Here is a 17,866-nt window from a genome sequence, read left to right as displayed (position 1 = left end):
ATATATATATAATGCATATATGTACTGAGTCTTCTATTGAGACACTACTGAGTCTCATCAAATGAAGACCTTCACTCCTGAGAACATTATAAGTGTACTAAACATTTTTGCAAGAACCATGTGTTGCATCCATAATGACTTTACAAACCTGATTCCCCAAACACTTCCAGTACTTCCAGTACTGACATTTCTACTCTCTGACCTGCATTTTGTTCTTGTTCTGTGAAGGACATCTAATACAGACCTCATCACTACTCACTAGTGTTACGTTTAGCTTCAGCTATTCTTCAGGCTCAGATGGCATTTAGCAGTGTCTGCTATTATATGTCTCTGGGAATTTACAGTTAAAATGTATGTTAAATGTTTATGTACAACCTTACTGGTTCTTTCTGATAATTCTACACTTATTCAAACATATAAGGCTGTCTGTAAACTGCCATCGTGTGCACTTACTGATATGTATATTATTGTTTCTTAATGAAAATGTACAAAAGTGAACTTATAAAACCCCATTCACCTGTACATGGACACATGAACAGGTCATTCACGTTTCCCCAGACATATTCTGCACTGATCGTGAGAATGTGAGCTATGAAATAGGAAAATGAATGCAAAGTAAATCTAGTGCCCTTCATAGCTATAAGAATATACTATCAGCTGTAGAACAAGAGCACATCCAGCAGATGGCGCTAAAGATGCGGAAACATGCCGCCATACATTTCAGCAGCGTATTTGCTTATTACCACAATAAATAAATAATGTAAGTACTGCACTTTATAGTGTATTTGAAAATACTTTGTACATCCGCCAGATCTTACTGAGCCTATAAGCTAAGAACTGAAAAATGATATGACATGTCCCACTCACCACAGTGCTTCACGTATCACAATGTCCTGTTTAATACATTTTGTGCTCTTTCATGATCAAACTGAAAGGGTGTCTATACACATCAGACCTGTGTTTTATACCCCATCAAAGACATGGCTGAACTGGAGGGTTCTGAGGAGCCAGTGTAAGAAACTTCTCAACACCTGCTTGAAACCTTGTGTACCACACTGACGTATGCATGGTATTATAATCCACCACTGACTGCAGTGAGTGATGGTGTGGCCAAAACTAACTGGTTATGATATAAATCTGAAGGAAGTACCAGGTGAGTAACTGCACTGCACTGTAGTAAGAGACGTAGAGATATTCATAACTGTTAAGTACAGAAGATTTCCAGAGAAACAGAAACAGAGAAACATTTCAAAGACACCCGTGGAAACCTTAAATATCTATCTATCTATCTATCTATCTATCTATCTATCTATCTATCTATCTATCTATCTATCTATCTATCTATCTATCTATCTATCTATCTATCTATCTCTCTCTCTCTCTCTCTCTCTCTCTACACACACACACGAAGAATGCACAAACATCTGAAATCACTGCAACAAAACCCATTATTTATAACAACATCAACATTTATTTCACATGATATAAAACAGATGAAGTTTGCATATTGACTCTGATAACCTTTTATAATGTTCTGCTCTGCCTATTGTGTGGTGTACATTATATACAATATGATCTTTACATGTTCTACATTACTGTTGACACACATCCCTGCTTATTGCTTTTGACTTGTACATGTGCTATATTCCTCTAGAGCTGTACCCCATGGAAAGAAACCACACAAGATCTTTAATACTTTCTTTAATACTCTAGTTAAATAAATCTCAGCCATAGAAAAATAAAATATAAGCCAGAACATTCGTGACTGCATTGGGGAGCAGTGCTGCACTGTTACACACTACCCAACTTCTACCCAACTTACAGGAGTTTATAAAGCCAAAATAATACTCTCATCTGCTGTGGTACAGTGGCACCTTATTGAAATCATGTTTCAGCCTGTACAAAGAGCTGTCGTCATGTTCTGTACCCAGATAATATGACATCAACACAATACTACAGTAAAAATAAACGAGGTGTTTAATGTGCAAAAGAAAAGAGTGCTGAAGTTGGAGTGTTAAGGGTAAAATTGCAAAAGAGAATCAAAATTGTATTAAGAAGACCGTATTATGTGCAGAACCCCTGGGTAACTGTATTTGTGTATGGGTGTGTGTGAGTACCTGCATTTGTGAGTATGAGCATGTGTGAGTGCGTGTGTGTGTGTGTGTGTGTGTGTGAAAGAGACAGTACCTAGCTGTGGCTCTAATAATGAAATATCTGTACACAATGCAGGGGTCACTTCCCTTCATACAAACTCAAAGAGAATAAACTTCTTCAATCCTATTAACCAGAACAAAACAATAATAATAATAATAATAACAACAACAATACCATAAATAAGAACTAGAATGTAACCTGTCTGTTGGATTCTTCAGTAGTGGTTGGCAAACAGGACAGTGGCTTCACAAAGGCAACTGCAGGTGAGTTTTATCCATGCAGACTACAGTGCTGCTTCAGCACCTGTGTTTGGGTTCCTTCACCTGTGAGTGTTTAGGGTCTCTGTGAGTGTTTAGGGTCTCTGTGAGTGTTTAAGGTGTCTGTGCTTGAGCTCACACAGCTGCTGCAGGTCTTGTGAATGATCTGTGGTCTATCCTGCACAGCCCTGCCTATAATCACTTCCCAGCTCAGCGTGTGTGTTTCATACAGATAGATAATACAAAAAGTTCAGGTGTAAATGGAAATCCTGTAAATCAGATTTCAGTCAGTATTTAAATTCAGTTAAAAGTCCGAAAAAACATGGCAGATGATTTCCTGTTGAAAATTAATCAAATAAAAGGTTGGCCAACATTTAGAGACAGAATAGGTTTCTTTTTTTAATGATTTAATCATTTGTATCTTTAGATTCGTATATGAAAATGTTTTTCTGCTTTTTTTCATGTACGCGCACACACACCCACGCACCCACACACGCGCGCGCACACACACACACACACACACACACACACACACACACACACACACACACACACACACACACACACACACACACACAGACACCCCCCCCCCCCCAACAAACCCTACACTCTTGCCACTGTACCAAGTAAAAGACTGAGTCTACATTGCTCTGTCCTGAGCCCACGCTGGATCTATGGTGCTGAGTTCAGGAGTTTAACACTTTGTGTTCAATTCTGCTCTGTCAAAGCAAGGAGGGGTGTAGCTGACACGCAGCTAAACTGGGTGCCATCAAGCTGTTACATCTGACCCAAATAAAAGAAACAAAGTATAAAGATGACATTTTAGGCAGCTTCAAGTCTTGTAAATATATTATTAATATTAATATTATTATTATATTATTAATACCTACAAAGGATCACTGCATCGTCTAACAGTTGTGTAATTTCCCCCGATAATGTTCCCTTTTTTTTAATAAGTAAAAACCCCTTAATGTTCTCATAGTTGTGTCATTCTTGTTTGTTTATTATATGTGTTGCCCTGGGTCTCCCAGCAGGAAATGTTACGCCAATAACAGGCAAAAGACAGGCGAGTTTTAGACGTCACCAAGCAGGGGCTGGGGTGGCATCGGCCTGTTCAATGTCTCAGAACACTGTGAGAAAAATAACAACCAAAACTTTAATAGAACTCTCTGTTTTATAGATGTTTTGTTTTAAAAACTGAATCAGGTACCATAACATTTTAGGATACACTGGCTTGTACAATAGTGTATAACATGTCAGAGTATATAACAACATAAAAGCTTTAAATATGCTAGTTTCTCGTAGAAATAGGAGACGTATAAATTACTGTTGTCTGAAACTTTGGCTCAATCTCATGTCGACATTAAGGATAAGATCAACTTCCCAAGCAGTCAGCTGATTTGTAAATGACACAGCAGTTGGATTAATTAACCAGGCAGTGCATTAAATGGTAACTTCAAACGTGTGGAACAAACAATGACCTGTTCTGGTTTAAACTGTCAACCGCCCCAGTGGACGTTTAACAAAGACACTACAAAATTCATTAATTAGTTGGGCACAACATCTGTGCTAGACTCAAATACTATATATCAGTATCTACTATATATCAGTTATGGGTACTAACAAATTTCCTTATGGATTTATAGCACTCTAAAATTATAATACATTTAAATTTAAACAACCAAACAAATAAACAAGACAAAATTTGATTCACAATAATTAAATAATTCATTAAATAATTGAAATTGCTTAAGTCTTAGATGATGGTGAACACTCCACTGTCATAGGCCTGGGTGTGTATTTACACTGTGGTGTTGGTGTGAGTGGGGGGCACAGGGTCAGGGTTTGGCGGCGAGTTCTTACTGGGCTGATCCCCACTACACACACATGAAGTGGGAGCCATCGGGGAGGTGCTGAGGAGAGGGAGAATGGGAGGAGCTCTGGGTCGGACTCTGGGTCGCACCAGAGACACTGTTCACTGCAAACAAACCGACACACAGGCAAGATGTTAATCACACATCAAAACATGTACGGACAAACACAAGTTAGAGAGATAGACAGACAGACAGATAGGCAGACAGGTGCAAACGCGAGCACACAGATGCTCAGTTAGAGAGACAGACAGACAGACAGATGCAAACCCAATGCAGAGACAGAAGTCATAACTACACTATTTAAAAAGGGGTCTTGAACACACATTTGGCTCAGGACAAGATTCACAAGTCAACATAATACCCACATCAGATTACAGACTCTTGAACGGGGCAGTGCAGTCTATAGTGTGCAGTCTGCAGTCTATAGTCTGCAGTCTACAGTCTCTAAACAGATACAGACTCACAGACAGAAACTGTCCTGTCATATTTCCCTCTCACCTGAAACTAGATTGCCATGTTTGGAGGCAGTGACATCACATGAGGCCTTGATGATGTCATCTTGTTTCTGCTCCTCCTCTGAGTTTACCCGCACCATCACTGCTGTCTGCAGGCTAACACACAGAGGACAGAGCTGCACACACAAGCAATTTGTAGGGCACACACACATATGCATACTCACACACACACACACACACACACACACACACACAGACACAGACACACACACAGACACACACACACACGCACACACACACACACGCACACACACAGACATGTTCACTTTACACTCCTACCTGTTGGCCAGGTGGAGTTCTGCTGGCGCCCTCTGCTGATGTGGCTCTGCATCTCTGTTGGCTGTGGAACACGTGTCCTTAAGTTCTGAATCTGGTACCACCTCGGTCTGTGCCTCCTGAACAGGAAATGGAAGAATTTGCTTACTGCTCTCACAGTGACTCATCCAATACACTGATGTATTACTGCTGTACGTCCAGGCGCATCAGTAAGGTCCAAATGAAATCTCCTTAGATGTGGTACTTGTGTGGGTGAGGCTCCTTAGATGTAGTACCTGTGTGGGTGGGGCTCTTTAGATGTAGTACCTGTGTGGGTGGGGCTCTTTAGATGTAGTACCTGTGTGTGTGGGGGCTCTTTAGAAGTGCTCGTCACTCTCATTAGTTCAGCCTCTCCCACTGACATCTCCCTTCTCCTGCCCACCTGTTCCTCTGGAGACAGCACCGAGCTCTTTGAGTAGATCTGCCATGCATGTACACACACACACACACACACACACACACACACACACACACACACACACACACAGAGTTAAAACAGATAAAGCAAAGAGTGAACTGTATCCTGCTGTTGATGTTAAAGTCCAAATGAAGGGAGGTTCCTCTTGCCGTGCAGTGCATGACTGGTGCTGTGGAGTGTGACTGCCATGCTAAGGACACCAGGACCAGTTACAGACCTGACACATATGCACTGCTGTACTGTCATACTGAGAACACCAGGCCCAGTTACAGACTTGACACAGACACATTGCTGTACTGTCATACTGAGAACACCAGGCCCAGTTACAGACCTGACACAGACACATTGCTGCACTGACATACTGAGGACACCAGGACCAGTTACAGACCTGACACCGTCATGCATATTTCATAGTAACCCTGATTCCCTGAGTATCACTGCTACACAGATCACTCATTACACATAACAGCAACACAGCCACTTCATGGACTCGCACTGATGACACACATAGCTGAGACTAAGTGGAGCAGGGCCTACCCAAGGTTATAGCAAGGATTAGTGTTAGGTTTAGGGTTAGTAGAGCAGAGCTAGGGTTACAGGGCCTGTGTGGTTTATAGGCAACAATACAAAAGTGTCAAAAGATCTGCTGATGGCATTTTTTCAAGAAAAATAGAGTAGAGCTTTTATTAGTTAAAGGGAAACAAAAAATGAGTAGATATTTATATGCACTTGGTGCCAGACATACTGCTAAACATGCATAGGAAAAATCTGGATATGAACTCAAGACGTTTATACTCATCAACACTTACTCAAGAGTGCCCTACTTATCAACACTTAATCAAACATGTTATACTCATCAACACTTACTCAAGAGTGTCCTACTTATCAACACTTAATCAAACATGTTATACTCATCAACACTTACTCAAGTGTCCTACTTATCAACACTTAATCAAACATGTTATACTCATCAACACTTACTCAAGTGTCCTACTTATCAACGCTTAATCAAGTGTGTTATACTCATCAACACTTACTCAAGTGTCCTACTTATCAATGCTTAATCAAACATGTTATACTCATCAACACTTACTCAAGTGTCCTACTTATCAACGCTTAATCAAGTGTGTTATACTCATCAACACTTACTCAAGTGTCCTACATATCAACACTTAATCAAGTGTGTTATACTCAGACACTTAAACATGTTATACTCATCAACACTTACTCAAGAGTGTTCTGCTCATCAACATTTGTGTTTTATTCATTTAAACATTTAGAAGTCTTACACATTTATCACTGGTTTGTTATACAATAACTCACGGACAGTCGGCAACGTATGCGATGTAGCGACATCGCATGCTCACTGTTATCTGAACGTGGAGTGAGTACATGGTGTGTAGATGATATTGCTACCTGCAGGGTGTAGTAGGAGGGGTTTTCTTTACTGAAGGAATGACTGTGAGAAAGCAGGCACTCCTCCTTCTTTCTGTCGCGCTCACGTACTGCCCCCTGCTGGTGCCTCCGAATCCGTTCCATCTGCTCCTCAACACTCATGCGCTGCCGCACTCCCTCCACACCGCTCATGTGCTCAACTGCACTGTGGGGACGATCCTGTAGAGGGTAGACAAGAGTCACACACACACACACACACACACACACACACACACACACACACACACACACACGTGCACACTGAGGACCACCAGAGAAGGACCACACTGCTAATCCAGTGTGTTTATGCTAACTCTGTGTGTCTATGCTAACCCAGCCGCAAGTCTACAATTATCTCCACACTTCTGTTTCAGGGTGATGCTGTTGTGCACAGAAGAGCATAAAATGGGCTCTGGTGTTTTAAAATATGACCCTCTGATGAGCTTTTCGAATCACCCTTATTATCACCGTACATAAAATACATTTTCTCTAATGAATCACTCTGCAATATACTAATATTAATGAGCTGCTGATCATCTGGCAGTCCCACTTCACCTGACAATGTGGCATTATGTAATCATGCAAATTAGGACAAACACAACTGTCATTACAACAGATGTCATTTTTGTGGTAGCAAATGTGTTTGTGGAATTGCATAAGAATGTGTTGTAAAGGTGGTCATGCTATGACTCAGTGAGGTCCAGCACACATGTGGTCAACCAGTGGCAAACCTCTAAGATCCCTTTAGAGTTTCTCAGTGGCCACTTCACCCAGAACTCAGTTTCGCTAGTTAATCCCAATAAAAGGAAATGACACAACACAAAACATTTCTGAGATTTGTTTTGAAAGCTGATAGAAATGTATTAATTTGTTTTCTGAACTCCGTATTTCTGACAAAAACTGAAATGCAGCTATACAGGTCCTTTAAAGATGTTTTATAAAGTTCTTAAATGGAAACCTTAAACTAAAGTTTGACACAAACAGATTAAAACAATTTTAAATGAACAGGATTTACTGTTCTTGTATCAGGCTTCTTGCTCTTCCTCAAAGTCACGTAAGATGCAATAGTGGAGGATTCTGGCAAAGGAGACTTCTTCCTAGGGCTCACCACTCCCACGGGAAAGGACACACCTGGATATGAAAATGATGGCGAAACATGAGATTTGGTGAGAAACAAGCAACGTTTGTATTCTAGTTTGTTATTGCGTGTTTGAAGCTAGGTGTTTGGTATGGGGTGTTCAGTACAAAATGTTTGGTATGAGGTGTATGTTGTAAGATATTTGGTGTGAGATGTTAAGTGCAATCAGTTTGGTACAAGGTGTTTGGTGCAAGGTTTGATATGAGGTGTCAAAGTGTTTGGTGTGAGGTGTTTGGTAAAAGGTGTTTGATAGGTGTTTGGTAAGAGGGGTTTGAGTACCTTTAATACTGCAGGGCTCTTTCTCTGCAGTATGTTCAGATTTCTCTTCTCCGTTGCTCTCATCCACCTCAGCTACGGTGGTCAGCTCTGGCTCACTCTTATACAGCCTGTAGTCTGGACCCTGGAGGGAAGGTTACATGCTTACGATATTCTGTTACTGTCTCACACACACTCACACACACACACACACACTCACACTCACATACACACACATACACATACACACACATACACACACACACACACACACACACACACACTCACACACACTCACACACAATGTCTCATTACTTCAGGGAGGATATGATGGAGAAAATGTCAGGGATATGTGGGGTTATGATGTCAGGTATCTGATAAAGACCAATCAGATATCGGGACTTGATGTAAAACATGAGTGAATCCTGCATGACCAAACTGACAGTTGTATACACGTTATTGATTGTGAATGTACATTATTGATGATGAATGTATGTTGTTGATGGTAAATGTATGTTATTGATGATGAAAGTTTGTTATTGATGAATGTACGTTATTGATGAATGTGCGTTATTGATGAATGTACGTTATTGATGAATGTTCGTTATTGATTATGAATTTATGTTATTGATGGTGAATGTACATTATTGATGAATGTACATTATTGATTATGAATGTTTGTTATTGATGATGAATGTACATTATTGATGGTGAATGTATGTTATTTATGGGAACGGTGGTAGGCCAGAAGTCACAGTGGTGTAAGTGGGTTAGGGAGCGGTTGGGGTCAGGGCAGGTGGAGTAAGGGCATGTGGGTTCAGGGCAGGTGGGGTCAGGGCGGGTAGGCTGGGGTTATTAGCAGCCTCTTACGCTATGGCTGCCATTGCGTTGGGCGGTCTTGCGTTCGTCAGGCCGGTGGGGGGCAGGGTGGGGCCCGTGGGGCTGGGTGGAGCTGGGGCAAGGGGGGGGAGGCACACTTGGGCGATCTCCACCCTCATAGACCTGTGGGAGCGGAGGGCGTGGGGGCACACAGCCTGACTCCTGCACACGGGATACAGTCCAACAGAGCCGCAACATCACAGTTCTGCTGGGAACGGCAACTGCAGACTGAGTTCTGTGTGCAAATCAGCTAGTGCATCTCGACTGGCTGACAGAAGCCCTGCTGTGCGTTTAAGCTGTGCTAATCACAACATCTCTTCAAGGCTGTTGTGTGATGAGAAATTATACACTGTTTGTGTTATTCAGAAATGAAACGTCAGCTTAGATGAGCAGGGCATGCACACCTCACTCTTCTGAAGGCTGGATAATGGACTTGCCCCAGGAAAACCTGCACATAAAAAAGTCACACAAACCAGTGAAGATAGCATGCGATGAATAGTGTGTTCGTGTGTGTGTGTGTGTGTGTGTGTGTGTGTGTGTGTGTGTATATCTCACCGGGCTCACTGCTTCTCTTTGGCTTGTTCTTGTTCAGTGCCTCCATCACATCCTGAATTCTCCACAACTCCTTCTGAATCTGCACATGCTGATGACTAGGAGGTTCTGTCTGTGGACACAAACACACACACACACACACGCACGCACACACACACGCACGCATGCGCACGCACACAGACACGCACACACACACACGCATGCGCATGCACACAGACACGCACACACACACACACACACACGCGCGCACACGCACGCACGCGCCCACACACGCACACACACGCACATACACGCACACACACACGCGCGCACACACACACACGCGCACACGCACGCACGCGCACACACACGCATGCACGCGCACACACACACACACACACACACGCACACACGCACACACACACACGCAGAGTTACCACACAAACCTGCATACAAGCACACAAATTACCATAAATGCACGCAAATACAAATTATTACCTTACCACTTTGTACACATAACTACACTCCCCCCACACATACACACATCTTACTCCACAACCATATTATGACACAAACCCTCCCCACACAAACATTATTACCACACAATCCCCCATATACATTCACATACACACACATTTTATGCACACATTACCACACAAACAAACACATTTCACCACACAAACACCTACACACATTTCACCACACAAATACCCATACATGTACACATTTTGCCACATGCAATACCTCACAAGTACAAAGTTCATCACAGCCTTGGAGTGTGACTAATAATTTGAGTGGTGGGGGTTTTAGGTTGGTACGACTCAACCTGTGGGCTGCCCAGAGCCTCCAGCTGTTCCAGCAGGTCCCTTTTAGCCAAAGTGACATCGATCTCCAGTTTATCATACTCTCTCCAGCTCCGATCCAGCTCCTGATCGGCAAACCAACAAACACAAAAGACTCTGATCTATGGCATCACACGTGTCTGTGTGTGTGTGTCGCCGTGTGTGCGCGTGGGGGTGTTTGTGCGCCTGCGTGCGTGTGTTTGTGTGTGTGCATGCGTGCCTGTCTGTGTGCGTGTGTGTGTCTGCGTGCATGCGTCTGTGTGTGTGTGCGTGTCTGTGTGTGTGCGTCTGCTTGCGTGTGTTTGTGTTTGTGTGTGTGTGTGTGTGTCTGTGTGTGTGCGTGTGGGTGTATGTGTGCGTCTGCTTGCGCGTGTTTGTGTTTGTGTGTGTGTGTGTGCGCGTGTGTGTGTGCGTCTGTTTGCGTGTGTTTGTGTTTGTGTGTGTGTGTGCGTCTGCTTGCGTGTGTTTGTGTTTGTGTGTGTGTGTGTGCGTGCGCATGTGTGCGTCTGCTTGCGTGTGTTTGTGTTTGTGTGTCTGTGTGTGTGCGTCTGCTTGCGTGTGTTTGTGTGTGTGTCCGTGTGTGTGTGCGTGTCTGTGTGTGTGCGCGTGTGAGTGTATGTGTGCGTCTGCTTGCGTGTGTGTGTGTGTGTGTGTGTGTGTGTGTGTGTGCACGCGCGTCGTGTGTGTCCTTACAGCATTGACACGGGACAGTTCTCTGCAGGTGCTCAGGAGGCCACTCTGCAGGACGTCTCTCTGCTGTACAACACTCTGCACAGCTCCTGGGTTCTCAGCACTCATCTCTATCTCCTGGCTCGCTGACAGCAATGCCGTCTCCAGTGTGTGCTACAACAGCAATAAACACACACAAATAAACACACTCCACAATATGTATACACCAACCAAAACACACACCAACACACTCCCTGATTTCACTCCTCCAAACACATACCTCAATAAACACACACCAATCTCACCCCCCAAATAACACACACCCCAATCTCACTCCCCAGTAACACACACCCCAATCTCACCTCCTAATAACACACACCCTGATCCCACCCCCCAGTAACACACATATCAGTCTCACCCCAATAAATGCACACATCAGTCTCACCCCCAATAAACACACACATCTTCTTGATGAACTCCAAAACAGCAGCACCTGCATGTGTGCATGTAAGCATGAAGCAATCCTAGGAGTGTGTAAGAAGACGTGTGTCAGGTCAGGTGTGTAAGGACGGTGAGTGTGAGGTCAGATGTGTAAGGAAGGCGTGTGGAGAGTGCTCAGGTGTGTAAGGACGGCGTGTGTCAGGTCAGGCATGTGTCAGGTCAGGCGTGTGTCAGGTGTACCTTCTCTCTGTGGAGCTGCTGTAGTTTGTCCTCTTGTGTCTGCACTACTTTGCCCTGCTCACACAACCTGCTTAGCTTGGCCTAAAACAGAAAGACACAGCTGGAGCCTCTAATGTCATGATACATATAACAGAATATCTCACAGCAGCCGATGGCATACACACCATACTAATATCACAAGAATGAATGTTTATTGTTTCAAATATTAGAGATTAAAAGTATAGATTAAAAAGTAAGTTCTCTGTGTTCATTGTTATTCCGAGCTTTTGCAACTGCAGATTCCATATTCAAAGCTGCATTAGTCACATATAGAATATTTCACCTTAGTCTCATTAGTCTTATATAGAATACTTCACCTTAGTCTCACCTTATTCTCATTGGTCATACATAGAATACGTCACCTTAGTCTCATTAGTCATATATAGAATACTTCACCTTAGTCCCACCTTAGTCTCAATAGTCATACACAGAAAACATATAGAATACTTCACCTCAGTCTCACCTCAGTCTCATTAGTCATATAGAGAATACTTCATCTCAGTCTCATCTTAGTCTTATTAGTCATATATGGAATACTTCACCTTAGACTCATTTTATTATGTGTATTCTTTAAGTATATTTTAATAGATATATGTGATACATGTGATATGATATAACGGTGATATATTTAGGTACCCACACAGATGGATGACTAACTTGCAGCGAGTCTTTAAGTGCTGGTCTGGGATTAGTCTACAGCATACTCTCCCATTGAAAGTTAACTCCTCATGAACGGACAATAAATCCTTTGTGATTTTGAAACACCTGATACCTTCAATAAGCAATAAGAAGCCATGAGTGGACTTACATCAACATCCAGTTCTGCAGGCCGGCAGCCATACATGCTCTCTCTGACTCCATCAGGGTTCATCTGCCAAAGTAAGACACAGTGAGACACAGTCAGGGGCACAGTGAGACACAGGGGCAGAGCTACAAACTCAAGCCCCTCCACTAGCATGATGCTACAGCTATGGCTAGTCTGCAGTAAAGGAAAAACAAAGTCATGCCAAAATTATTTCACCGAAAGACATTTCAGAAGATCAAAAAATTATTCAGATTAATGCCATTGTTGTCACTAAAACTAAACCCAATGTCTAATCTAATCTGGACTAAGTGATCACGTCATTAGGTACATCTACTCTAGAACTGTACCTATAGCCTTCTGATGCTTTTTCAGACATTTCTATGTACTATGGCTGTTCTCTGAAGTTATGCCACAAATGATTTAAAATGGTTTAATAAAAGGACAGGCACATCTGGATATAAAGGACAGGTGCGTCTGGATTTAAAGGACAGGTGTATCTGGATTTAAAGGACAGGTGCGTCTGGATTTAAAGGTCAGGTGCATCTGGATTTAAAGGACAGGTTTGTCTGGATATGTTGTGTATATAAAAGTAACCATTTGGCCCTCTGGTCAAAACCAGGTCACTCATAACAGAAACAGTAATGGCAGAATAGGTAGAGGATCCAGGACTCCCGTACAGTCAGTAAATAAAATAAAGTACAACAAACAAACAAACAAACAAACAGATTATGTTAGTTTAAGGTAAGATTGTGCTATGGGAAGGTACTGCAGAGTTTATAATGTAAGAGTCTTTGCCCTAAATGCATATATACAACATATCCACCATATGCATCACATAAGTCCAAACAAATGTGTGGATTCTGTTTGGGTGGTGGTGTGAATGACACACGGGGTATAACGTAGGGTAAATAACTCATTCTGACTCTCACTCACACACCTACACACACACTCACACACACAGAGTTGATGAGAAAGGCAGTTTGGAGTGCAAAGGTGACAGGCCAGCATCACTTTTACACGCACTGACGCGTTTTGGACTAAAAGTGGCAGCGGCAGGACATGTACCAACATTCATGTGTTTGTGGAACATTCAGAGTGGAACTTCAGCCATAGGGCACCAGCAAACAGACACACACAGACACAAGGCTTCATGTGGTGAAAAGTCCAGTAAGCAGTAGCATGAAGGATCCTCAGATCAGATTCACAAGAAATCTGTTGACAGATAAGTGTAAAGTAAATGCACGGTTTAGGTGCTGCTCTGGTGCTGAGGTCACAGAGCTGAGCTTGCAGGCTGTGCACATCCTCTAAGGTGCATCGGAGGCGAACCGTGACTCTGATCTCTCCCTAGGCACTGGGAATGTACTTTCCATGGGTTCTCTACCCTGCACTACACTAATTACAGCTTCCCTTGCCTGCTCTGTCTATGCCCAAGTAAGCATGACTAATGAAAACACAGCCAAAAGGCCGTGGCTACACCATGTCCTCTGACACCCCTAGTGGCTAAGTGGGGGACTGCAAGTCATCCCGTCTCCATGAAGTGATGGGCTGCCTGGTTTTCACATGGCTCCGTCTGAATGTCCAGCTGAATCTCCTCAAGCATGTTGAGACATTTCAAGGACCTTTTAGGCAGAAGATTTTTTAAGTGACTGCAATGCGGTAAAAAACAATAACCGATAACCAGATGCCTTATAATGCATCTGGGCTGTGTAGATACAAAAAAGACTAGGTGTGTCCAGATAAGTCACTGGCAGTGAGTCTGGAGCATGCCTGTCACATGGCTGCTAGCATGACTGAATGAGGCAGTACGGATGATTCAGAATGGGGTGACCACACCAGCTGTTGGGGAGTTGGCATGGCAGTGGACAGTGTACAGTACCTTTAAGCCGTGCTAACAACGCTTGCAAGAAAACAACAACAACCACTGAAAGGCATAATGGATGCTGTAATAGACCAACACTGGATGAGACAGTGAGGCAGGAACCAGTGTTGGGACAGCGGGGCGAATCAGTGATGTGGGGAACAGGTTCAGGACTGTGCACACGTCAACACCTTACTTGCTGGTATAGTTGAGGCCTTGGTGCCGAGTTCTCAATCATAGTGTGACTCATGAAGATTATGGGCTCATTCTCCTTGATCTGGTGCAGTAAGGAGGAGGAAAAGTATTTAGCAGAGAACAGCACTGCTACAGATCACATATGTACTTATGTGCGTGTGTGTGTGTGTGTGTGAGAGAGAGAGAGAGAGAGTGTGTGTGTGTGAGAGAGTGTAAGAGTGCTTATTATTATTTGTGTGACTGTATGCAAGCTTGGAGGAGACATTTGGTTTGAAAATCTACCAGACCTTCATAGAAGACTCAAGACGTATTCTTTACCCACTCTGGTCTGGTTATTATGTGATTATGTGACAAATGTGTATTATGGTCATTTATGTGAAAACTCAGATGTAGAAACTATTAATTTTATGTATAAACCATTAAGGAATGTCTCAGGGTCTTCTCCCTTGCTTGAGACAGAATATAACATTCAGTGATTTGAATGAGAGAAAATCTGACTTGCCTATATCATTCTACTCAAATGTGCCAGGAACACACAACACACCACTGAATTATTCTGAAACCTTCATAAAACACCTGTCTATGTACCCATAAAACACCACCCTGTCTTTGTGCTCATAAAACATCACCCTGTCTGCGTGCTCATAAAACACCACCCTGTCTTTGTACTCATAAAACACCACACTGTCTGTGTGACAGCGTTGGCATGGTGGTTAAAATGACACAGTAGAAATGTTGATGAAGTCTGGTGATGAAGTCAGTTCACTTTAGGAATATAAGGAGCCAGTTTGAATGTCACAACATTCGTGTGACATTTTAACAACTCAGTTACAATCCACTAAAATGAAGAAGTGAAGGCTGCACTGCTCTGTCTCTCCCTCCCAAACTATCACCATTACTACATCATCTCTATTCATCTTTGTCATGTCTCAAGCCCTTTCCACACATAAACTGTTTACTTGAACATGTTAAATGTTTAAAACCTTTTTTTTTTTTTTTTAGAATTTAAGTAAGTAACTTTATTGCTTTTATTAAAGCCTACATTTTCGGAACAAAAAAATGATATTTTCGAACATGTTGGAGCAGTCAGTACTTCTCCCAGTTAGCCCAGGAGCTGTAAATGACTTTATAAATGTTAGATGTATGTGGTGTGGGAGAGGGAGGAAGGCAGTGCAGGAATAATGTTGTGTCATCGTAAAGATGTTTACTATCGACAGAAGAGTTCAATTCAAGGGCTTAAATGCATCGTCATTTAGAAATTACCAAGCAGGTTGCAAAGAAAGACCTAATTTGTTTCAAACAGACAATGAAAACACATTCCAGGATGCAGCGCAAATGTGCAGGTGCAGTGACAGCACTGATATAGATGACCATAATGAATTAGCTTTATACAGGAATGTCCAAGAATAAGATGGTTGGATAAGGAGAAATGAAGGTGTGGCAGGCTGTGTTCTCTTATAGTAATAGAAATGACAACATGAAGTAGATGAATGTTAAGGTGGCTTTGTGAGCCTTAAAACTAAGGGTATAGGGTTAAAACTAAGAGTAGAGGGTTAAAACTAAGAGTAGAGTGTTAAAAATAAGAGTAGAGTGTTAAAATGATCTAAAGCGTAGAGCTCTTTATAGACCAACAATAAACTTAAGATTTGCAGTACCTGGAATTTCATTACAAGGAGGATAATATTTTCAATGATTTTAATGATTAAATGATTTTTCATAGCATTCCAAAACACTGAAAATTGAATTGCATTTGGAATGTGCTCTTAACCAGAATGACATATTTATCAGTGTAAATCATCTTCCGAAAATGTGTTAGCAATCCGACACACATGCATGTGTGCCACCCATTTCCTGTATTATTGTACCCAAAGATATATAAGTATTTTACTAGTTTTTCCTTTTACAAGACCAAATAGAACATGTTGACGCTCCATACACAAGCGCACATAATTAACATTATTAACACCCTGCGTTTAGGACCAGCTGACAGGACCCTGAGCCATGATGGCAGTGTCCTGGTGAGGTTTTTAGCAGCACCATGAAACAGGCAAGTTTGATTCATTTATGCCTTCTGTCATACAACAGTAGCCCTAGTCATAATGATCTCAACAAAAATACAAACTAAACAAAGAAAATTTGACTGTACTCCTCTGACATAAATGAAGAACCGTTAAATGTAGAAACGTTGGGTATTAAAACTAATTTGAACTTTAGTTGAACCTTCTTTTTCAAAATATTACATCTGAATAACAGACATAATTTACTAACCTCCAGACACCATTCAAAAAGAAATTAGACATCAAAATGTCTCTAAGATATGATCTGCCTGCCCGAGAGAGCTGAAGGAAGCACTATTAACATAGTGTAGTAACAGAAATGTGGAGTAGTGTATACATTTACACCACCAGGCAAAATAACAAGCACAATAAATCCATAGGATAAGACATAGGTGAACGCAGGCAATTCAACTATAAAAGAAATAAAATTCTGCTGTTCTGGAACTAAACAGAATTTATTTTGAATGTTTCTATACACACAAAAGATAATTTTTTATAATGCCATTCTGTTTGTTTACAGTGCACTGCATAACTATTATGTAGCATCTCTCTAAAGTAATGAATGAAGCCCATTGGCGACCATAATGTAGGTGAGAAAGTAAACAGAGCGATGAGAACAGCAGTCCTGCAAGAAAACGGCGCAAAGACAAGCAGAGAGGCAGAAATAAGGAACTGAGGGGAGAGAGAGAGAGAGAGAGAGAGAGAGAGAGAGAGAGAGAGAGAGAGAGAGAGAGAGAGAGAGAGATAGAGAGAGTGAGCAAGCGTGGTGGCCCTCACCTGGCTGTCCAAATACATGAGATTCCTCTGCAGGTGATGAGTGAGGATCTCACTCTAGCGACGGCAGCAGGAGAGAGGAAAGAGCTAAGGACAGCAACACTGAGAAAGATCTCAGACAGAGGGAAGGAGGTTCATACCACAGCAAAAACACACTCATTACGAAGCCATGCACA

General features: G+C 42.2%; 1 protein-coding gene across 9 annotated transcripts in view; it reads right to left on the bottom strand.

Moving 5' to 3' along the window:
- Positions 1-3,001: 3,001 nt before the first annotated feature.
- The window catches only part of plekha5 (pleckstrin homology domain containing, family A member 5), a 107,963-nt gene continuing 93,098 nt past the window's right edge, over positions 3,002-17,866 (bottom strand). For 4 of the 9 annotated variants that reach the window (XM_035528280.1, XM_035528281.1, XM_035528282.1 and 1 more), the window contains 15 exons: positions 12,810-12,872; positions 11,963-12,043; positions 11,306-11,455; positions 10,597-10,698; positions 9,795-9,903; positions 9,644-9,687; positions 9,231-9,401; positions 8,385-8,505; positions 7,983-8,098; positions 6,950-7,147; positions 5,414-5,536; positions 5,080-5,195; positions 4,784-4,896; positions 4,275-4,389; positions 3,002-3,541 (listed from right to left, as the gene is read on the bottom strand). In XM_035528280.1, the coding sequence (XP_035384173.1) occupies positions 4,289-4,389; positions 4,784-4,896; positions 5,080-5,195; positions 5,414-5,536; positions 6,950-7,147; positions 7,983-8,098; positions 8,385-8,505; positions 9,231-9,401; positions 9,644-9,687; positions 9,795-9,903; positions 10,597-10,698; positions 11,306-11,455; positions 11,963-12,043; positions 12,810-12,872 (1,608 nt within the window). In that variant the 3' untranslated portion in view covers positions 3,002-3,541; positions 4,275-4,288. The other 5 variants (XM_035528276.1, XM_035528278.1, XM_027025618.2 and 2 more) reach the window with 3 other exon arrangements.

The sequence above is a fragment of the Electrophorus electricus genome, chromosome 7, assembly GCF_013358815.1.
Source record: "Electrophorus electricus isolate fEleEle1 chromosome 7, fEleEle1.pri, whole genome shotgun sequence".
NCBI classification, from domain to species: domain Eukaryota; kingdom Metazoa; phylum Chordata; class Actinopteri; order Gymnotiformes; family Gymnotidae; genus Electrophorus; species Electrophorus electricus.
This window is presented reverse-complemented; position numbering and strand designations above follow the sequence as displayed.